The 24,268-nt window shown below is 37.8% G+C and overlaps 2 protein-coding genes across 11 annotated transcripts in view; both read right to left on the bottom strand.

Annotated features, from left to right (window-relative positions):
- The window catches only part of mctp2a (multiple C2 domains, transmembrane 2a), a 38,112-nt gene extending 32,580 nt beyond the window's left edge, over positions 1-5,532 (bottom strand). Inside the window, exons 1-3 of one of the 3 annotated variants that reach the window (XM_060877815.1) lie at positions 5,290-5,528; positions 1,638-2,375; positions 1,495-1,548 (exon numbers count right to left, since the gene is read on the bottom strand). In XM_060877815.1, the coding sequence (XP_060733798.1) occupies positions 1,495-1,548; positions 1,638-2,336 (753 nt within the window). In that variant the 5' untranslated portion in view covers positions 2,337-2,375; positions 5,290-5,528. Of the gene's footprint in view, positions 1-1,494; positions 1,549-1,637; positions 2,376-5,289 lie in introns of all 3 variants that reach the window. The other 2 variants (XM_060877817.1, XM_060877816.1) reach the window with 2 other exon arrangements.
- A 1,876-nt stretch (positions 5,533-7,408) lies between these two features.
- Positions 7,409-24,268, bottom strand: part of mef2aa (myocyte enhancer factor 2aa) — an 81,280-nt gene continuing 64,420 nt past the window's right edge. For 5 of the 8 annotated variants that reach the window (XM_060877819.1, XM_060877820.1, XM_060877818.1 and 2 more), the window contains 5 exons: positions 15,936-16,120; positions 14,104-14,127; positions 11,746-11,872; positions 11,300-11,423; positions 7,409-11,104 (listed from right to left, as the gene is read on the bottom strand). In XM_060877819.1, coding sequence (XP_060733802.1) covers positions 10,771-11,104; positions 11,300-11,423; positions 11,746-11,872; positions 14,104-14,127; positions 15,936-16,120 — 794 coding nt within the window. In that variant the 3' untranslated portion in view covers positions 7,409-10,770. The remainder of the gene's footprint in view (positions 11,105-11,299; positions 11,424-11,745; positions 11,873-14,103; positions 14,128-15,935; positions 16,121-24,268) is intronic. The other 3 variants (XM_060877821.1, XM_060877825.1, XM_060877826.1) reach the window with 1 other exon arrangement.

Genomic DNA, 24,268 nt, shown 5'->3' on the forward strand with positions numbered 1-24,268 from the left:
ATGTTACATTGAGGGTATGGTGTTCTTTTAATGATTCGTTTGACATCTTTGCAGCAAAATAAACATTTTCGAATTATTGAATTATTATACCTATTATAACTGGTCTCAGGATGGATTCGGGTGATTTAGTTCAGTTGGGAGTTTTTTTTTTTTTTTGAGAACGGCCCCAACCCATAGCCCAGACATGTTAAGAACATGAGACAGTGGAATCAGTACTTGTCAGATATTTCTGCAGCTCCTTTAATGTTGCCATAAGTCTCTTGGCAACCTCCACGGTAAGATTTATTTTTGGATGTCCGGCCCTTAGTGATGTCATACTTGTGCTCCATTTATTCTATATGTTGATAAAGGCCATTTAGGTGTTCCATTGTAGATCTATTTTTTAATACCTCTTTTCTAAATTATACCTTTTAACACGTGAGATACCAGGTGTGTTTTGCCAGCTCTTTGCAGACCACGGTTCCAGCAGTCTGATGAAACCAAGATGATGTGAAAAAAACCCTATTAAACAGTTTATCTTTATTTGGGAATAATTTTCCTTATACTGTATGTGTGATATTTGAACGAGAGTTACCATTTGAACATGAGTTTAAATGTGATTGGTTAATTCTGGCCACATCCTCAATTATAAATGTGTTTGCACACAAGGTTATTGTAACATTTTTTTTTTTATATTTTTCCATAAAATGTTTGATTGTTTTTACTTAATTCTTCTATGTTGTAATTTCACAAATATGTGTATGTTATAAAGGCATTCTGACTGTTCGGTTTAAACTTGTTTTTATTTGTGTGACCTGACAATGACAGTGTCGAAAATTGTTAGGCAGTAAACACAAGAGTTTGTCAAAGATGCTGTTGGTGCCATAACGATATGAGTTACTTCCAAGGCCATCTGTGCTAACCATATCTTGTTTTTTTTCTTTGAAGCAGCACTCCTTGCTCTAGCAGCAGCTTTCCATTACATATGTGGCTATACATAGAGATACACTCTCGGGGAACACTTTCTAACTCGAGAGCCATAAATATTTTTCCTCAGTTTACAAACTCACCAGAAGTGAGGTTATCAACTTTTAGGCACGTCGTAGGCCCTTCTTTGATATCCAAGCAGGTGAGATTTTGTTGCTTTTGCATCCTGACTCCTCATTTGAGCTGCCTTCACCCAATAAACGGATCAGTGTTTTTCTTTTTTTTTTATTTCTCTTTACCTCTAATGCTCTCATGTAAATCTTTCTTTCGATTGGTTTATTTACAGACTAGACCATTGCAGCACTTGTTTTCAAGTCTAAAATCTACTTGTTTATAGATTTTCATAGAATTCTACCTTCAACTCATCACATTTAAAACTAACTCTAATAAATGCTAATAAATGTTTATGTACAAACAAAAATGTGTCACATTAGTTATTATACATTGAATTGACGGAATTGTGTGAATTGATGAATTTGAGCGGAATAATTGAATGTAGCTAAAAAGACTTTTCTTCACGTTACTCACTTTAATTTCTCTTCCTGAGAAGTTGGTGTCATAGTCATTGGTCTCGTTGGTAATCTGCAAGAAAGAAGACTGGTTGGTTACAAACATGAAATAAGTAAAAGCTGAACCGCTTCTTCTACTCGCTTCAGAACTCCCCAACTCACTTCGTTCTTGTCCTCGGCTGATCCAATGATAAACATCTCTGTGGACCTTGGTGTAAAGGGCTCTAACACTGTCAGCTCATGCTCAGGAGGCCAGATGTAGGAGCGGTCCTCAGATGGTGTGCTGCAAGCTGACTCACTGTCCTCTATGTACCATTTGGTGTTTTTTTCCCGATCCTCCATCCGTTTGTCTGGTTTATCTTTTGTGGCAGGTACACTGATAAATGCTGGCCTTTCTGATGCTGAACACATGCTTGCTGGTGGTGTGTACGGGGGAGTAAACTGGTCCAGGTTCCGGACTGTATTTGGGGTAATAATTTGATCCAAAGGAGTGACTGAAGCACTGTACAGGCCCAGACACCTTTTTGAAAATGGGGATTCTGGGACAGTGTATGAGTCAGTGGTCTTTGCAGATAATGTTGTGTCTGTGGCAGTGAGGCTGTCAGTTAGGCTAGAGGTTTCATACTTTGTTTCATCATGAACCAATAAATGCATTGGTCCAACAAATGAGTCTGGGAATGAAGACTGAACAGTTGAGTCTAGAAGAGATGGCATGGACTGATCACAACGCAAGTCTGGTACTGAAATGCTCCTCCTGTATTTCAGGGGAGTCTTCTTAGCTTTCTTCCCCACCTTCACATTAAACAGGGGCTTGGTTTTATCTCGCAGTTTGGAAAAAACATTATTCTTCTTGGGGTCCATTCTGACTGGAGATGAATTTGTTTATTTCTTTGAATGAAACTGAATGAAAAAGAAAAGCCCACATGAGTTTTACTCAAATCAGTTGCTTTTCAAACAACATTTACATACAAATTACATACAGCTTCCTCCGAAAGGCCAATTCTTATAGTTTGTTTTGTTTGCTAAATACTGAAGATGGTTTGAGATAAAAAGATGAATATGAGATGATATATATCTAACTAAATGTGAAAAAAACAGATTAAAAGCTGGAACTTTTTATTTAAACCCACTCAGGGGGAAAAAGTGGAAAGCCAAACCCAACTGAGCAACAGAAAAAGTAGATTATTATTAATAATACCAAAGAAAAATGTAGGAAACGTATAAAAAGTACAAAAATGAGTACCGAAAGGTTCTAGTGAACTAAGAGCATACTGAACATACTACGATACGGTATGAGATACAAGCAAATATTAAATGTCATTTATGTTTATTTACCTTTAGGACACTATCTACAGTATACCACCAAAGGTGTTATGTTCTAAAACACATCTACATATAAAATCAGCAAATTAAAGCTAAAATCCTGATCTCAAACCATAATGTGTTCAGTGTATAACTAACACTAAAGGACTGGCCTTTGCTGTTTCAAGAGTGCAAGCTTATGACAGTAAAAGAGAAGAAAATGAAAATCAAGTAAATAAATGAACAACAGTGAAGTGAGTTTGTGTCAGAAACACAGGAACTTTACTGCCACTGGTAAGCATGTGGGCTCTGTGTGAAGAAATAGACTGTAACAGTTAGAACCACTGTTAGAACAAAAAAAAAAATACAGAATTCAAAATGCAGTCGCAAGCATTTAACAATATTGGTGTTTTCTGTGGTTTAACACTCTTAATCTTTATCACACAGTGAGCAGCTCATTTTAAACAAAAATACTATTTCATAAAATATAGTTTCATCTGACTGTATATCTGATCCCACTGTTATACAAAAGGCACATGAACCTTATCTCATCTAGTTGAGAATGTTGTAGATCACCTGCCCTGTCGAACACAGAGAATTTAATCTATAGATACCATCAGTGGTGTACTGGACTGAAGAACTGTACATTTCCTCATTCCTTATGTTAAGGAACACATTCCTTAAGTGTTGGAATCGTTCTACTTTAGAGGGCAAGACAACAGCATCACAGGCATGTGCTGTCATTCAATAAATCAGTATATTTTACATAAATGTTGCAGATTAAGCAGATAAATGATTGGAATGTGTTATTCACTCTGAAAGCTGTAGAATATTTATGGCTAGGTTTGTTTGCATTATTAAAACATAGACAAGACGAAAGCACAAACACAATGCAGATTTAATTAGATGCTGATTTTTGCAACATGAAACAATGATATTATTATTATTATTATTATTATTATTATTATTATTATTATTATTATTATTATATTACTACGCTGTGTAAATGAACTGCACTAAACATAAATATAATATATATTATAAACCTGACTTTTCCCATTATGAATTGAGTTCATTACCAAATGTTACTAAATGTGACTTTAGCACATTTAACAACATTCAACAAGTTTCAAAGTTTTTTTAGGGATGGCACCGGAATTTTTTTGAAAAAAAAAAAAGACACACCTTTCCCATAAAGTTAATGGTGATAATTATAAAGTGATTACATCAAAATGTTCTGTTATGGTCCACTGTCCAACTGAGTGTTGTCATTGCCACAGTTCTTCACTTCACAGTGTATTACTAAACCCTCTTCTCCTTCAACTGGAAATGCTGGAAATGCTTGTGCTTGCAATGTCAAAACATTCTTGACCATTGTGTACCAATGTGTGATGCAGAATTTTGACACGATTGATGAAAAAATACAGACACAATGTTCTTTGTTTAAGTGTTGCCGGTGATGTATTTTTTAAATTGATCTAAACACGGTGGTCCTATCATATTCTCATGTCCATACTAGGGGTGTACCAACGCATCATAACACAATGCATTGTGAAGGAAATGTGTGAAAGCAGCATCATATTAATCATGCAAATCATGCAGTTGCTCTGTTAGTGCACCAGATGTCCCAGTCTGTTTAACCAATAGAGTTAAACTATCTAGAGAGCACGCATGCTCGTTCACGGAGAGACTGCGAGATCATCTATTCATCATCATCAAACAAGATCATGACTATTACTACGTTCTATGGTTAGCACGGCCATGTTATAATAGCTTCATAGAGCACTTTAGTAAAACAACACCATCCCCATGCCTCTTGTGGCTCTTGCGTACGAGAAAGAAGCTGTGGGCATTATAAATTTGGGGCTGTATTTTAGCTATGGATCCATGTTTCAGTAAATCATTTTCAATGGATTAGAGATGGAAAAGTAACCTATTTTCTCACTGTGGACAGAATATTGCTTAATATTACACTATTGCAAAAGCTATAGGTTTGACAACTGCATGAAAAGTTGTAGATTAAAGAAAGAGAAACATTTTAAATCCTGACCTTTTGACTGAGACTTATGATGGGAGTAAAAAAAAAAACAGGTTTCTGTTCTCTACATGACCGTCCTAAAGTCCCTGTATTCTACCCAGTCCACTGTAGGGAAAGTCAAGCTAGCACAAATCTAAACCCATGCTACAGACACCTGACTGCTAACCACAACGTCACACTATTGACCTGGGAATGATGTTTATGCTACATTCATGGTGCTTTATCCAGTCTTGTGTTTCCTCAGAAGATACAGTATTTTCCACTTTAGGTTTGTTGCACCTGTCTAATAAACGCGTTAAACGTGTAATATGAATATGTACAGGCTGTAGTTAAGAGGTTATATCAGGAATCGACCACAGTTTTAACCGCACAGTTCACACATGTTCGTTAAGCCGTTGCTATGACGACCCTGAGATCATTAGTATGTTAGCTGGAGAGAAAACAAACGGTAAAAAAAAAAAAAAAAGTGCTTACCTATAAGTACTGTAGTTAAAAAGTAGTGAATTTAGACTTGTGGGTTTCCTTGTGTAAAGAATTAATCCGACAAACTGTTTAACACGCAGAACTTGTGAAGTTGTCGGTCTGATTTGACCGGTTTGTTGTGTCAGTTAATGGGAGGAGACCAAAATGTCATCAGTGTAGTTTAGCTTTAAGCGCCTTCACTGTAGTTTCCTTATAAATCCAGTCTGATCAGCTATTTTTAAACCACAGAGTTACTCGAACTAAGCTGACATTCAACATGAAGTTGTTTTAAATAAAATTAGAGTAAAAATAAGAGAAATAAAAGAGCAGATAGCAGATAAACTTAATTATTTAATAACAAAAAAAAAACTTAATAACAATTAGGAAACAGAGGTGAGGGGAAAAAGGGCTGGAATGAATATAAAGTCGTATTATTGTGACTGAGGCGATATGATGCGATAATAATTATGTTTTGACTTGTAGGTATGGCGTCTCCCCCTGCTGGACATATTATGTGACAGCAAGTCACATCAGCAGTGCAGAAGCCGCCTGTAAAAAGAATGAAACTATTACAGTAATAAACAATATGCCATAATATTGCAAATATAGGGATAATAATATGGATAGATAATAGGGATTAGAATTTAGGGATGTTAGAATTAGATGTTAGAGTTAGATAGTGATTTCATTTTCATTTTGTTTCTGTAAAGCCACTTTGAGATAATGTCAATTGTTCAAAGTGCTATACAAATAAAATCGAATTGAATTGAAATTGAATTATAGTTTTGTATAAAAGTCTTGTATCATTGTGATATATTATTTTATGCTGTAGTCTGCCATTACTGAGAATAGTTATATATAGACACATATGTATTTTTTATCATCTTTTATAATCACCCGTGCTTAGACATTTTGTTTATTTTTTTATTTTTTAACAAGTATTGTTTGGTATTTAATATTAAAATGAGTGAAATAGTGGCCATTATTATGTATTAAATATTGCGGTGTGTATTAAATTAATTCTAGGTTTGTGGTTCTCTCTTGTGGCACTGTTCCATCCATACGCTTCAGCTGCCAAAGGCATTCATGAAGACTTTAAATCAGGGGTGTAGCGAAAATATTATCAAGGGTTTAGTCAGCAGAGACTAACATCAGATATTAGTAATATTACTGATACAGAGGTCACTGCTGTATTTTGACATACTATTTAATACTGCAGGCTGCCTTACTGACAACTGGCATGTGTAGATATAGCATTCCTATATTTTATTTTTATATTTATTTGAATATATTTATAATATGGTTTGTCACTGTATACTAATATGAGCACAATAGCACCCATTATTATGTGGGAAAACTCGTGTGTAATTAAATGGTTATATGATTTCCCAGAACAAAGGTTTTATGATATCCAAAGGCTGCTGTGATGACAGAAAACATGATAATAAAGAAAGTAGGAAATAATCAAATTCTATATTTTAGGCGTTTGTTCTGTCATACATTATGTACCAGTAGTTCCTATTTTTTCAGTAGTTACATTTCTTTCTTCACCTTTTTTTTCTTCCAGGTTCTGTGTAATGTCATGTTAAAGCTTTCAGTTGTACAGTTTATGAATGAAAATGCTGATTACATTCCTACTTTTAACTGAATATCACTACACATTTCACATTTCTCTCTAGCTTGCTGTAGGAGTCTGTACATCATACTGTGTGTGTATATATCATCCATGGCAAGAACAGGAAAATAGCATAAGAGTAAGTTCCTGCCTTGCATTATGGCGTATGGAATTTTACCTTTTTCCTGGAAAACCAGTGGCCAACACCACGTGTGAAATGTCAGACATCATACACATTCATCTCCACACATCCTATCTAATCTGCAGTGAGATTTTCCTAAAGTGCTTCATGAGATGTTCATAAATAGTGAATGTTTTTTGGATATGATGATCAAGGTCTAAAGCTCCCTCAGTGATGTAATAGGAAGGCACATAGAGTTTATATTTGAGGTTACATTTAGGTTTTTAATAAAGCGGACAGTTTCTAATGTTCTGCACTTCACAGGTGGACAAAGTCTACTCATATTCAGGGATTTGTTCACTTCAATTTGTACAGAATAAGCAAGAGAATCTATGTTTACACAGTTAAAGCCAATATCTTTACTTAAGTGAATGCAGAATACAAATTTGTACAACAATCCCTAGCATAATATCTTAGTCATTCAATAAAAAGTTCACTAGAATATTTATTGTATAATGAAGATAAAACAACACATTCAAGGGAAATAGAATGCAGATTAGCTTAAATTTTCTCTTGAGTCTTTTTTTTTTTCATCTAAAACATTTCATTTCATTCATGGCAACAAAGTCCAGCTTGTGCCGCCAAACGGTTTGAGCATCCAAACCGCAAACAGCTTCTTGAATTGAACTAGTAACTACAAACAATTACCAAATACATAGTTCTGTTTTTAGAAAAAAGCCATAAAGCAAAGCAGTGTACTCTTGCACAGCAAAGTAAATTTCTCTACAAATTGTTTTCCTCATGAAACCCTTCATTTCACATTCAGTTCATTTTGTGATGTCATAAGCAGCACTCAGACCAAGACGAGCAACTTCCTCTCTTTAGATATCCTATGTATTTCTTGTATGTGTCTTCTGGGGGGGATTGATAGAAAAACTAGCGGTTTGCCCATTTTTTTAAACATTGGGAATGAAATTAATGTTGAAGTAAAATATCATGCACAATTTAGAACTCTTTGGAATGAAGCTCTAAGGTGTGCATGTGAGGAAACTCCCTGATTCCTAATCTAGCTCAGTGTGTGTGTGTGTGCGTGTGTGTTTTTGTCAGTGTAAGTGCCCTGCATAACCTTACTCAACAGTGCAGTTTACAGCACTGCAATGGCATTATTGCGTTATTGCTTATCTACCCTGAAAGGCATTAATTGTGGTAACAAATTAGTGATAGACATCAAAATGGATTTTTAATGAACTTTTTGAAACTTCGCTCGCAGCTAAGCTTGTTCCTGCACTAAGGCAGAACAAGCGGCTGACACCAGGGTCTACTTTAAGGTTATTCAGCATGAAATGGCTTTCTGTGGTACTTATAAAGTAGCCAATAAAAGAGTGTGCCTTCTTAATATACAAGCACTTAAGGGTTTAAAGGTTAACAGTCATTTTCTAAACTGTGCACATACAGAGCATTCTGTTCATAAGCAAGGAAATGTCTTTAATGGCCAGATGATAATAACCAATTTGAATTCTAAACCCTAACATTGTGAATGTTGTGGGAATGAGCCTTTGTGATGGCGCTGTGTGCTGGGCTGTGTGTTCAGAGTCTGCATAGATTAACATCAGCTTATTGCCAGCTGCTATGGTGCCTGTGAGGGCAGAGAGGTATCTAAAAAGGGGACGAGAGCACACAAAGTGGGGGAAATAGATAGCAAATTTAAAGAGAGTAAGTTATTTATTTATTTATTTATTTTTGCCAAACCTGACTGTAGAAACATGTGCAATCCAGCAGAGAGATTGGTTTTGCATTGTCTAGCATTTGAGCTGTCTTTTTGCTGCTGAATCCCCTGATGCTTCTTCCACCTTAAGGGGGCAGTGAGGTGCGAGGCAGGCGAAAGAAGCATGGACCAAAGAGCCTCAGTGTGGAGAGATAGATGCGAAAACAGAGAGTCAGGCACACACACGCACATGTACACACACAAGATCAGAGTGTCTGGCGCTTCCAGAGTGGCCTCACTCAGTCTGGAGAGGATCAATAATCTAGCGAGCCAATTCACCAAACAAAATGGGAAGTGTGTTCTGTACATCATATGTATGTATGTATTAGGTTATAGTATTTACAATATGTAGATAATAATGGGGACATTACATGACTTTGATGAAGAGTTCCATCAAAAGGAGTTAAGTGTATCAAGGTATCAAGTTTTGTTTAAATTGTGATTGGAAAAAAAAAAGATTCCAGTGAGAGAAGATGTGTCACTAATTGGCATGTGAAAGGTTCATTGCCTTGAGGCTTGAAATCAATCCTTGGTTGTGAAAGCAGGCAGTGTGTTCAGCAGCCTTGGCCAAAACCCCTCCCACAAATGTGTACAGTAAAGAAAGAAAAAAGCTTTCCTTAATGTTACAGTAATCCTTTTACAAAAACAAAAATAGAGAAAAAAGAGACAGTGGAGTTTCAAACTTACAACACTGGTACAATTTCTTAAGGACAGACATTTACCATTATTAATGGGAAAGCGACCCATAAAACATCCTTCTTTCAAATAAAAACACTTTGATTATTAATAGCAATAAGTCAAATTCAAAGAAAGTACAGTATAGTTAACAAAATAGTAAATATTAACCAGTGAATACTCTACTTATTAAGGATCTCGCCTTGTAAACCTGGCAGTAATCCACAAAAATATACTTTTTTTTCTTCAATCCAGTGAAAGTACAATACGTACGTACTTACACCGACGGTGATATATATTAAAGTTGCTATATACATAACAAAAAGGAAAGGTTTGGCTCAAATCTTTAATTTACAAACAGAACACTGAGTGTTCATGGCTTTAGATATCTGTGTATAGATCTGGTTTGTAGTTTTTTCCAGAGCTTGTAACAAAATACATTACAACAGAACTAAGAGGAAATGAATAGTGAAAGAGAAATGAGAAATTTTCAAACCAAAATTTTAACTAACAAACATACTTTGGCTTTTAACCATTGTTTGAGCTTCAATTTCATTTAGGACTCTTGTCTCCAGTTCAGCTGGGCTACTGTTTAACTTGTTTTTCATTCTAAAAAGAAAAAAGTTGTGTTGCAATAACAAGTAACAAAAATGTTAGACATGATCCTCCCTTTGTAAACCAAAAAACCTTTTTTTGATACATGGTCAATCCTGCAATAAGTTAACTTATTTAGGTGTGTATAAAGTTAGATTATTAAAGAGGCCAGCTGGTGAGGTTGCTCTGGTTGTGTGCAACCTTGCAAATTCAACAGCAGAAACAGCTACAAGTGCCAGACCAGACTACACTATCCTGATACATCTCCATACATCCTTTTTTTTCCTTACATGTTGGACCTTTGCTAGATCTAAACTGCATGGCGTACCTGATTATAACTGTTCTAAGTAACACAACCAGTCTGAAGAACTGATTTCTCTCTCACCACTCAGTTGCACCTTTAATTCTGATATGTCAGGACAGCTGAAATTTCCTTCTGTGTGCCCACCTCCTTCCAAAACAAGTCAAATTAAAATAATCCAATAATAACAGTTTACTCAACTTCAATTTCAATACGTTGAGATATCTTGAATTTTCTTTGCCATGCCCACAGCCTTCCCAAATCAAAATAAAGTTAAATAATAATAACACTAATAATAATAATAATAATAATAATAATAATAATAATAATAATAATAATAATAGCAATTATGACCCTCCCTACATCTGGCCTGTCACTCACTCACTCTCTCTTTCTCCCCCTACTCGGCCCTCCCTGGTCATTTATGTTACCCAGTCCATACGCATTCGTTTGACAGAGGGGCTGTGGCGCTCGTCTGCTCCGGGTGCGAGGGCTCGGCTCAGGCCAAGAGGCGGTGAGTGAAAATCAGCACGTGGGTCCTCGCGGTCACTGCCATCATACGATGAGCAGGAGGAGCTCAGGCTGTCCACTGGTGAGCGGCCCATGTCAGGACGGCTGGAGGAGGGAGGGTGCTGCTGCGGGAATCCGGACGGAGTGACGCGCTCACGTGGAGGTGAAATGGGCTCTGATTTGATGGTTAGGTTCGGGCTGTTGTTAATGGACTGGTTGGAGCCCTGAGATAAATGACCACCACCCCTGAAAAAGGACAGGATAAAAATAATGAATACATGTGTACATTCATACGAGGGAACTCTGGACAGACACATAGCGTGTGTGACGTTAATTCCATGTAAAATTTGTTGTTGCCACCATGTGCATGTGACCATATGGCGGCTTGTAGGCATGTATGTATACATGCATGTGTTTCTGCACGCTGTCTGTGTTACTCACACCAGTGAGCTGAGAGCTGCTTGGCCCAGTTGGTGCTGTTGCCATGCCGACATGGAGCCCAGAGAGAGCCCTGGAGAACCGAAGCCTTGCAGCGAGGAGAGATCAGCGCTGCTCAGGGAATATTCTAGAACAACACAACACAGGTCAGGGGTCAGTACAACACACACCCACACACCCCAGGAGAACACACATCACACTCCTCCGCATCTCAGAAGAACACACCTCACACACCTACGCGCCTCAGAGAACATTCTGCGTGTAGCAGATGAGTGTGTGCATTCACTGCATGTGAGTCATTACTTGATGATGTATACATCATATACAGTATATCATATAGGTGACAGATGATGCTATGTCTTTTCACAGTAAGAAAGGGTGAGGCTGAATGTCAGTGTATAAAATGTGTCTATGTGATTAATGAGAACTCTGTGTGTGTGTGCTCTCACCGGTGTTGTAGGCGGTTGGCATGCCGGAGTAGACCAGGCCCTGCGGTGGTAGACTCGGTGTGGTGACAGATACCACAGGTGTGGCAAGGGGCTGGGTTGCCTGGGAGCTGCTTATCCGATGAGTGTTCTGCACAAACCACACCAAAGCCAGTTACAGTACACTTCATTAAAACACACACCTCTGTATTTGAGTATCATTACTTTGAACTATTAAGAACTATGGTTTTAATTTAAGATATGATATAACTACAGTCAGCAGTTTTTTACCAATCGCCCTCTTTTGGTAAAGAGGTAAACCCCATCATCAGCGAGTAACTACAAAACTAGCTAATGTATGTCTTAGGTATAATAGAAAAGTGCTAATAGCTTTTTTTTGCTCACCACAGTGGGTCGCTGTAGCTTCATTAAAATAATACAATGCACTGTATTGCTTGGCTCGACAGCATTCACCAGCCAGCATGTGCTCATAAGAACAACAGGACATGCTCCACATTACAAGTGTGATCAAACAGCTACGCTTAGACTGTACCATAACTTACTTTAAATCCAAATGTGCTTATACTTCAAATGGCTTGTGCTACTTAAATATTCATGGCATTCTTCACTTCATGTTCTATTATGCCAAGCCAAAATCATTGCAGGCAAATCTTTCCTCAGCTAATAACCTCTACAGATTCATACAGTAAGAAAAAACAACTCCACAGTAATCTTAGACCAGAAGAGCACACACATCTATAGCGATTACAGTCACAAGTCATTTCCAGAAGATATCTTTATAGATTTAATTTAAAGTAAATACAGTATGGGGAAGATTCCTTTCAAGACTTTACCTTGAATTCCCCCAAGTGCTTTATTCAGTGTCAAAACAAACCAGTTGCCTGGTGTGTTTAAGGTATTGCAGGGGCCTGTTGTGAATACATCTCAGTGTGGTGACAAGCATGCAATGTGTGCATTCCCTCACTCCTGGAAATTGTGTTCATGCGGTTTACACACTCATGCAAGCATGCACTTCTATCATTGTCGAATATTTCCATTGACTTGTCTGTAATCATAGCTAAATAACTACATGCCTACTCTCATGACTCTTTTGGCCATTTTTGCAAGCTATTTTCCTGGGACCTGCCAAATGTCCCTTATAAGGACAAAATTGGCACATATTTCTTTCATTGTGGAGACAATTACCCCCTTCACTAACAGGCATGGTCACAAAAACAATACACACACACACACACACACACACAAACACACACTCACTCACTCACACTCACACACACACACACTCACACTCCAAACCAAACACTTAAAAAGAATGCAGGACTAATAAATTGTAAATGATCTCAATTCAAAGAGTTAAGCTTTAACTTCAAAGTTCAGCTGCTGAATATTTTCACATTAATACAGACTTCATTGTGGTTTAAAAGTGAATAAAGGTCAGCCTGTTTCTGAAAAAGTCATTATTCTACAATATATTCCTTCAAAAGTTATGGTGAGAAGTTATTCTTTTTGAAAACGGACTCAATGAATATGCATGTAAAAGACCTATAGGCATCTCTAAAGGAGTTGCACGTCCTCATGGCTCAGTTAATATCTCCATATCATTTTGCATAAACCTCTGTTCTTTTTGGAGAGAAAAATACACAGTTAGCTGTGGCTGGCCTCTCCCTGCAACGGGATGACATCATTCCGGCCTGGGCTCTATCTTTGTATGACATCATCCCAAATGAAGTAACCAGACTCTAGAAAAGGAATAAAACTCTCTGGAGAGCAAAAACTGGAAAAACTAGAGAGCTACATGTAAATACTGAAATGACTGGTCAATAAGTCTGTCTCTCTCACTTCACACACACAGAAGAAGAAGAGAGAGAGAGAGAGAGAGAGAGAGAGAGAGAGAGCGCGAGAGAGAGAGAGATGTAATAAGTAATTAATAACAGTTACATTCTTTCCTGTGATGCTTTGGCAATAACATACATGTATATGCTCATGTCAATAAGGCTAGTTGAACTGAATTTAATTGAGAGAGAGAGAGAGAGAGAGAGAGAGAGAGAGAGAGAGAGAGAGAGACATATATATGAATAAATCAGAATAAATCTACACACAGCAGGAACTGAGGTAGTTGGCACTGAGCAGTCTGAAAAGAGCATGCGAGTGTGAGTGAGAGACACAAGCTCAATCCAGACTGGCTTTGCACAGCACACTGGTAAACACATCCAAAGTCAGTTAAGCCAGGTTTAACCAGCATCCGGCTCAAGCGAGTGCATTCGTATTAGTTATGTCTTTTTTAAAAGAAAACATGTGTCACTTTGCTAGTGCAAAAGGTGACAGCTGAAATTCTACATTCAGGCCAACTATGCAACTCACCAACTCCATCTCCTCCTCCTCTGACTGATTCCAAACAGAAAAAGAAGAGAGGATTGGATATCAGTGTAGAACAGAGACACCCCCCTTCCATACCTTTATGAATAAATTCATTCAAATCCAGTGAATGACAAAGATTGGAAACGCTACTCAAGTGTCTTTACAGTCAAATGAATTAAACTTTCTAGTCACATTTGTCAGCGCTGCTCATAGCACACTGTGCTTTTAGTCTGGATTTTCTGAAATGAAGCCAACATACATTATATATATGTGTATGTATATATATATATATATATATATATATATATATATATATATATATATATATATATATATATATATATATGTATATATATAGAGCTGGTGGAGCTTGGGACTTGACCTCACTACTAAGATGTGCTTAACCTTTTATGTGAGTCTCATCAGTATGGTGGCCACTGAACCCAAAAGCTACATGAAATTCTTCACTTCGGCTTTATTCGTCCCTACACTTCCATTACCAGATCTTCCTGGAGGGGATTGGGGAAGCGACACCACAGGGGAGTAACAATACGCACTTGGCTGAGGATATACTGTAGTAATCCTGCAGAAAAGTGATGGCTGATAAAATTAGCAGCTAAACAGCTTTGGTTTAACATGTTAGAATACTGCTATTACAGCTACTCCATCAAAAGTTTGATAATTAAGTGGAGAAGATACAAAGTGTTAAGGGTGTAAAATATGTATATCAGATTTGTCTAATTGTCTGGATCTGCACAAGTATCATCAGCTTCCATGTACCTAAGAAATGAGTTACTGTTAATTATTAGGAGATTCAACTAAATGGTAGGAGATCTGTCTTTACACAAGGATATAGTTGTGGCTGGTCTTCTATTTGTGCCCAACTGTCTTAACACTCAATCAATAACATTGAGGAGACACGACAAGGGCGACAAGATATTATCTGGCTCGCACTCTGGGCTTCTGATTAAGCCTTCATCCCTACTCTGTCACACTAGGGATGTGATTAATTTAATGCCATTATATCCTAATGACAGGCTGTCTGCAGGGCACACCGCCTGCCCCTGCATTAGCCTGTCTGTCTGAAGCACACAGAAAGGGAGTCCTCAATCCTCACTCACACACACACACACACACACACACACATCCACACTCTAAACCACTTAATCCACCAGGCAACTAATATCGCCAGCCTGGAATGTAGATTCTATTTTGATTCTTATACAAACCCCACTACTTCCAGATGCTGAAAAACAAAAACACACATACTCACGTCTTACACAAAGAAGCCAATGCACGAGAATGACCCTATGCAACCTTGGCAATATTTCCCAAACAACTCAGTAAGAACTCCATGCTGAGTGGCACGCAATGCTGAAACAAGCCCATCATGGTCCAATTCTGGAAAGCTTTTTTTTTTCCATTTTCCTTTTACCTTTGCAGTGATTTATGAAGGCGACAGGCTAGCATTGCCTCAGGTGTTGAATGTGGACTGAACTGTCAGGGCCTTAATTATAATCATTAGAGAGGCCCTCTAATTTCTATATAAATAATTGAGAGAGTGTGATGGCACCTGGGCCTCAGAGATATTCCACTTTGCTGCTTCTTTCACATCTACACCCTGACTTTTCTCTTGGTATACACAAATGCAGAGTGAAATGAAGAACTTCTGACAGTAACACTGTGCAACAAAGCTTCATTAACAACAAGAGAAAAACAAAAGTAAAAGTAGAAAGCTTTCTCCTGCATGTGTCCGTGTGTCCTGTATTACATTTATGCCCAAAGTGGAGACAAATAACATCAAATAAGAAATAACATACTTCATTCATACTCACCAGTGGAGGCATCATCCCCTTACTGGATGGTGGTATGACCACTCTCAGGTCTGGCTTTCGGTTCCCCATTACCATGTTTCCCCCTGGTGGAGGAGGTGATTTTGTGGGCATAACTTTTCCCAGTCCATTCCCACTGCTGGTACCCAGAAGTCCCGGCGAGCCCCTGGGGTTCACGAAGCCGTTTCCTGTGGAGACACACAGAGATGTAGCGCATCATGGGACGTTGTTCCAATCATCCGATTCCCATCAGCCGCAAGCCGAGTCGACAACACGCCATTACGCAGCTGCAGTCATGGCATAGAGTGGCATGCAACGTTAAGCGTTCCCAACCCTCTGGGAAAGTTATAATAGACTCTTTAATTATCCTGCACATTTACGAAAATAAAACGAGCATTTTAGAACTGATGAGCCCTCGGTTCTCTCAGTGAGTGAATGTATCAAAGCCGGCTTTGTGCGTCCATGGGTGAGGGAGGCAATTCGGTTTAACAAATGTAGTGTGACTTGAGCTTTTTAAGATGGGAATGGCTAAAGTCGTTAGAGTTGAGCGCAACCAAAAAAACTATTAAAGCTCCAGTGGGAAAGAAAGTACAAAGCTTTACTACCATTTCGTAAATAACAACCTGTCCTTATATTTACAATCATATCTGGTCCTGTCCAAAAAAGAGAGATCTTGGACAAAGGATATGTATTTCAGATTTAATTAGCTCAGACTTAAAGGTTACAGACATTTAGGCTCATGCAAAACTTCTCTTTATACTACAAACAAAAATAATAGATGTTACTTAAAACAGTTATAATTGTACTCATTAGGCTTGAACAAATTAAAAAAATAAGTGCATGAACACAGTTCTAAAGTGTAGTTCCTGATGAGAAAACCAGCGCAATCCATTGTGACTTTATGTTTGACGTCATGGCCATCCATATATTCATCGCTGGATTTTCCAGCACCCTGTGTGAACATCAGCTCATTACAAAGCTGTCTTTCTACCATCTGCTGGTCCACATTGTTGGAGTTTCCTTCACACGGCCGCTTGGCTTATTCTCCAACAATCACGGGTCACTTAGCCACACAAACGTTCAACCCCGGCAAAACAAACACAGGAATTACTACTGGCCACTGAAAATAACCATCAAAACACAAAGGTCGACTGTACACAGTGGAGGCAGAACTTGCTTCACTTGCTCTATCTTTTCCTGTAGTGTGTGATCATAATGTATGTTTAAGGCCTTGATGGTTTTAACTGAGCAACCAGACAAAACAGCTGGTTAAAGCACACACGAATGTAAGAAATCCATTATAGGAAAAGAATCATTTCATTTTCCCATGTTTGGCATTTAGCATGCTTAGTAAAGCATGACTGTATTTCTGAAGGTAGTTCTCCATGCTCTCCCTCATGTTGACTTTCTCTGAGGGACAAAGTGTCACGTGAAGATAAGACGTGGAGATGCCTGAGCAGAGTTCAGGATTTATCACGCTTCTGAACACAATAAATGAATCTACTGTCACCCACTTAGGAGATGCACTGTACCGTACATATGCCTAAATTAAGTAATATTTTATAATGTGTTGACGGCAGAAGTTAACTCATACAAGCCGTACAAATGTTGTACAGCTTGGTCTGTTTCAGAAAATATGTTCCATATGTATAGTGAATGTATATATCATATAAAGCCTATATCTTAAATAATCCTGAAATGTTCTGAATTAATTGTTTAGTGTGCATAAGATAAAATTTGATTCTTAAAAAAATAAGCCAACTACAGTATAGAGTAAAAGATATCTACAGTATAACGAGTTCTGTAATGACTGACATGAATCAGCTTTAGACATAAATAAATATCAGGAGATCAAAAAGAATGATAAGTAAGTATATATATATATATATATGATATGTAATGGAAAAAAGTCATGTTTCAATCATCAGTGTCTTTATTCAAATAATAAAGGAGTCAACAGACACATGTAATCTTACTGAGTCATGCATGCACATACACTCTATATTTAACCCTAAACAATGGCTTTGGCTTAACTTGATCACTTAAAGATCTTTAATCACAAAAATGCTGAACAACAACAACAAAAAAAACACGCTTTCTGAAACACACCACTATGTAGCACTTTCTGGACCCATACAAGTATTAGTAAAAATATATATTTATACCGGAAATTTAAAGTGCATGTGCTACAGGCAGTATGTGTATGGCTGCTAGGAGGGAACTGTGCAAAACTGATGCAGAGAGGAAGGAACACGTGCTGATATAACTGTAAAAGGCTCAACAGCACCAGGCAGCAGCAGCTCTGATAAAGATCAGAGGGAGAGCTAATCTATGATATCATTGCCTTGAAGCAATCCAGAAGTTCTGGTATGAAACTTGGAGGTGTTGCCTTGCACACAGTAAACGAAACTCAACAGAGCAACAAGCCTGTGTAGTTGTGTGGTTTTAACCCACACTTGCCTCAGCATTTAAAAAAAAATGCAAACACCTTCATTTGAAGAAGACTTATTAAAAAATCTGCGATGCTCATTATTCAGTAACGGATGGAATATTGACCATGACACATCGTTAAATTATATAGCAAAGCACTCATAAGCAACACTGAACCACTGGATTGTGTTGTATGCATCATTAATATTCAGGCATTATTACAATTAAAAAAAAAAAAAAATTATATATATATATATATATATATATATACAGTTGAGGCCAAAATTATTAGCCCCCCAGGAATTTTGGAACATTTTCCTAAAGATCTTTCCAATGTTTGCAGCATTGATAAAACTTGATATAATCAAACATTCACCAGTGCTATTTAGTAGCTTTTGGTACATTTTGGAATATAAAATACATTTTTAGGCTTGCTTTATAATCAAATATAGTGAAAATGGGGTGGTCAAAAATATTAGCCCCTTGTGAATATTTGCTTTCAAAACACACCCAATTAATCAATCAGCTTTCAAAACACACCTAATTAATCAATCAGCTTTCAAACCACACCTGTGCAGTCAATTGGCTTCCTAACAACACCTGGGCATTCAATCAGCATTAAAGGACTCCAAGGAACAGGGCACTTGAACACATTATTGGGAGAGACTACTTTTACTCACCATGCCAAAGACAAAGGAAATCAGTCTTGAGCTCAGAAAGAAGATAGTGGAGGCTCATGATAAGGGGGAAGGCTATACTGCCATTTCCAAGCTTTTCACAGTGTCTAGAACCGCCGTACGTTGCATCATTGGCAAGTACAAGGAGACAAATTCTGTAAGAAACAAACCTGGGCTTGGTCGTAAGCGCAAGATTTCAAGAACCCTGGAGAGGAAAATAGTCAGAGATATCAGCAAGATGCCCCAGACATCTGCCAAGATGATTGTTGCTGACCTGGCCTCTTCTGGAGTTGATGTTTCAAGGAACACAGTTGTGAGGGCTCTTCATCGTGGTGGGCTTCAGGGCCATCGTCCCAGAAGAACCCCTTTACTCAAACAGCGGCACATCACAGCTAGACTGAGGTTTGCCCGTGAACATTTGAAAGGTAAAGATGAGTTTTGGGAGTCTGTGCTTTGGTCTGATGAGACTAAACTGGAACTGTTTGGGCACATGGATGTTGCTTATGTTTGGCGAAGAAAGGGTGAGGCCTTCAACCCTAAGAACACAGTTCCCACAGTTAAACATGGTGGTGGGAGCATCATGCTGTGGGGCTGTTTTGCAGCTTCAGGCACAGGGAGCCTTGTTCGGGTGCATGGCATCATGAAAAAAGAAAATTATGTTGACATTTTGAGGGATAATATGCAGAAATCTGCTCGTAGTCTAGCCTTAGGTCGTCGCTGGGTCTTCCAACAAGACAATGACCCAAAGCATACATCGAAATTGGTCCAACAGTTCCTGAAGGATACCAAAACAAAGGTCCTGGAGTGGCCCGCACAGAGCCCAGACCTCAATCCTATTGAGAATCTGTGGCGAGTGCTCAAAGTGAATGTCCATGCTCGGAAACCACGTAATTTGGACCAGCTGGAGCAATTTGCAATGGAAGAATGGGCTAAAATCCCTCAGGAAACCTGTGCCAACCTAGTAAAGAACTACTCTAAGAGGTTGTTGTCAGTTGTGGCTCAGAAAGGGTTCACTATTGACTATTAATGACCGGGGGCTAATAATTTTGGACGTTTCATTTTTGCCCTTTCTTGTTTCAACTCACTATTTCAATTAAATATCCTAATCAAACTTAGTGGAGATTTTGTCTTTGTTATTTTGGAAACAAACACACTATAAAACACTTGTTGTTAATGGTCATTTCCATGGAGAAATCAAGAGTTTTGTCTAATTTCATAAGGGGGCTAATAATTTTGGCCTCAACTGTATATATATATATATATATATATATATATATATATATATATATATATATATATATTATAATTTTAATATTGAATAAATAGTATAAATCCCTGTGTTTCACTCAATTGTCCATCGTTTCCACTACTGAGTCATAATTTATATGTGATAAATAAAAACAGATAAAACAAAGAAGTCATGTGGTGGAGATAGAAATTATATTTTTTATATATCTATTGATCTATAATCTAGTGATTATATATTTATACCTTTATTTATACCCTTTTTTATATGTCTTTACCCAGTACTGACATATGGTTTTCTAATAAAACATGATAAAGGATATGCATTCATAAAAGCACACAAAACAGTACCTAATTTTTATCAACTGTGAAGAATTCCTGCAGTTATCTCATATTTGAGATGCTGTGTGTCTGTTAGAAAGCAAGGTTTATGGTTGATTCATATTGGATCCCATCCCATCCAGTGAACTTGGTACAAAACTGTCCATAAATGAACACAGAAGATGGAGGCGATGCATTATTACTTTGCACGTAGCCAAACAAAGCCTCTTACAGCTCTGAATAATGCAACGTCCTTTGGGAACCCACTTATGTAATGGCTTGGCTTTACAAACACAAACACTTTGTTTTCTTTTAAAAGTGAAAAACAAAAAAAAATGCCATTTCTCTAAAAAGCACCACAAGGCGCTAGATGAGGCCTGACTGCTACTGAGCTCTCATTACCTTAAGCAACTGTAGCATGTTGGATGGGGGGAAAGCCAGTGAGAAAAGTCTAATGGATTGCCAGAATCGAAGCTTTGCCTCTCTAATAGATTAAGTGGAAAACAGACCAAATTCTAATTATAGTTTTAATTAATGAGGCTGAAAAGTACCTCCTTAGTGGGTGCAGACGTATTGTTTTGGCTCAGGAAACTGAGCAGAAGAACAATGCAAGCCTGTAAAAAATCTCCAACAACGCTCGCCAAGAAATTTCGATTTATATTTTACTTGGAGAGACTTCTAGTTTAAAAATAAATATAATGTATACTGCATCTATGCAAGTTTAAATGGTTTAGGCATGGAAACTGGATACAGTGGCTACGGTGGTTACAGACCTCATGACAGGATATAACATGCACAGAACAGGTTCTCCCAACGTGTTCTGAGTCAAACCAGCGCTCTTTAACAGCCTGGAAATCCTCTGAATTACTTGGGGAAACTGCTACACTTCTGGCCATGTTGCATAGCATAGCTTTTTTTTTTTTTTTTTTTGTACTTTTTATTGGTAATCCAAATAGTTACAAAGCATGATACGTTAAAAAGAAGCAGATTATGAAACTGTCCCAAAGATCACAATATCTCACTAACTGGTGCTCATCACTACACCTATTTTTACATCACAACACATTTTTATTAAACAATTGTGCAAAAGTGCACACAATCACACACTGCAAACTTGTCTATGTGAGAATGTATGTATACACATGGGTCACAGCTCTTTGTGGTATTAATGGTGAATTATTAAAAAAAAAATAATTAAAAAAGTAAAACAAAACCAAATTAAACATCGAAGCAGACGTCTCAATGCACATGGATTGAACATTATGTGAGATGAGGCTACATTTATTTTTAACTGAATTTTCAAGAACTAAATTCCATGAAATTATGTAATGAATGAAATGTTATAATACTTAAACGTTTAATTTATTATTTAAATTCAAAGAATTAATTACTGTTTATATTGTAAAACAGACACATGTACAGCAAACTCCACTTCAGCAAGCCGGATACACACTTAGTCAGCTGGGCTTAGCGGGGGAAAAAAGACCTGGTCAGCATCCAGAGAGATCTGTCTGTAACAAGGCATGTAGGAAATGTATACATTGGCAGTACCATGCAGGCACAGCACAGCCCAATCCAAATGAGCAGCTGTCTTTTACACAGAAGCAATAAATCTGTTATTCCTGTGATTCTAGTTCTTGTTTATACACATATGATATGCCACTGATCACTATCTGTAACCATGGTTAAAATAGACTAATAAATTACCCAGAAAGGAATAGTGTCACCTAAAATTCCATCATGAATAACAATTATGCATGTGAGTGAGAACAATTTAGGATTATATATTCTTGTCATCTAAGTTTTCAAATTAGGGTAAACACTTCTTTAGCATTCTATGCGTATCCTTTTAAGACACTATTGTATCCATCTATGTTAAACGGATTAGTGGGGTATAGTAATGTAATCCTTGTAAGGAGAACAGTATTTTCTCTTGAGCTATGTTTGGAACTGCTCACTACACCATGTGTGATGAGATTTTACTGCTTCATGTGAAAATTTGGTGTGCCAATTAAAAAAGAAAGAAAGAAAATGTAGACGACTGGCATAAAGCCATCTGTTCTTTTCCACACACAAAATGTGAAATGCAAATGGAAGCACGGCGTCTGGAACTCCAGCACTCTGCAGCAGCAGGAGAACTAAGAGCAAAAAAGTAAGCCATTTTGTTCCAGAGATGTGATGAGTCACCCTGTCCTCTGGCAACTGTGCACATGGTTAAGTAATGTAGAAAAAAAATAAACATGACAAATCATGCTCGAATGAGAGCAAAAAAAAAATCCCATTTCAATCTAAACAAGCATGGCAACATGAACAATTTTGAAAGAGCACGGTGACCATTACGGTGTGATTTGCCCATATGTTTACCATCCCCTTCGTTTAAGGAGTTATTCAGAGTGGATTCCAGCTCTCTATGATGAAGAGGCAATACCAGCATTGCTCCTCAGGACTGTCCCAACTCCCTCCATACCTGTGGCTTGAGAAAACCAGAGGTATGGTAATGAACTTTTTACAAGAGTGCTGAATTTGTTCATTTTCCAGTCTGTAGCACTAGGACAGGGCTCAATGGAACAATCAAGAGCTGAGCTTTGTGTCCAGAGAGCCAAAATGCTGAGAGCCATGGACACCACACCCTTTATTGGCTGTGCTTAATATGCATGGCTCTACAGTTTAATAGAGGCTCACACTCTCACTAAGAGATATTGCACTGGTGAATGATCTGATCTCAGATGAGTAATCCTTGGTAACACAGTGGCTGATTAATCAAGACTAAACTCTTGCACTAACAAAAGCTGTGGATGACTGCAAACTTGTGTGCGCTGCTGAAGCCATTGTTCTTCCATGCCTAAAGTCCACCATCATTGTCCCCATGCCAAAGAAGTCTACAGTGTCCTGCCTCAATGACAATCATCTGGTTTCGGAATTGCACCATCTTGGATGCGGATAGTGAGGACAGCTGAGAAAATCATCAAAAGTCTGTCTTCCCTCTATCAAGGAAATTTACACCAATGTCCGTGACAGAGACCCAACACATCCCTCACACACACTCTGCCATCAGAAAATGTACTGAAGCATTCAGGCTCACAACCAGACAGTTTCTTTCCTCAAGCCATGAGACACCATCAACACCCAGAACTCAACCGTACCAAAATGCCACCCACACTCATTCAATATACATCCATGTTTACAACAACACTGTTTTTGCACATTCATTTTAATGCTGTTTTGCACACCACAATTAAATGCTTCCACCAACTGCTACTATTATATAAGTGTATATATGATTACAATATCCTTCTATCCTCCTTAAATGCTCAATCACAATGTATACTAGTCTGTTCCATTTTGTGTATCTGTCTTGTGGTGATTTGTATTGTCTGTCTGTACTGTCGTTTGTCTTGTACTGTTTTGCACTCTGTTGCACATTATGCACATTATGTGGCTAGGACTACTTACTTACAAGGTCTTTTGTTCGATACAGAGTTTGTGTTAGTGTATGCGTTGAGTTTCTCTGAATGTTCTCTCCATGGATGCATGGGTTTTCACCAGGTTCACCAAAAAAAGAACATGCTGATAGGTGAATAGTTTAAACTAAATTAGGTACCCTGGGTCCCATACAAGGTCTTGTCCTGCCTGGCCACCTAGTTTCCAGGAAAGGCTCCAGAA

This window comes from Tachysurus vachellii, chromosome 9 (assembly GCF_030014155.1).
Source record: "Tachysurus vachellii isolate PV-2020 chromosome 9, HZAU_Pvac_v1, whole genome shotgun sequence".
Lineage (NCBI taxonomy): Eukaryota > Metazoa > Chordata > Actinopteri > Siluriformes > Bagridae > Tachysurus > Tachysurus vachellii.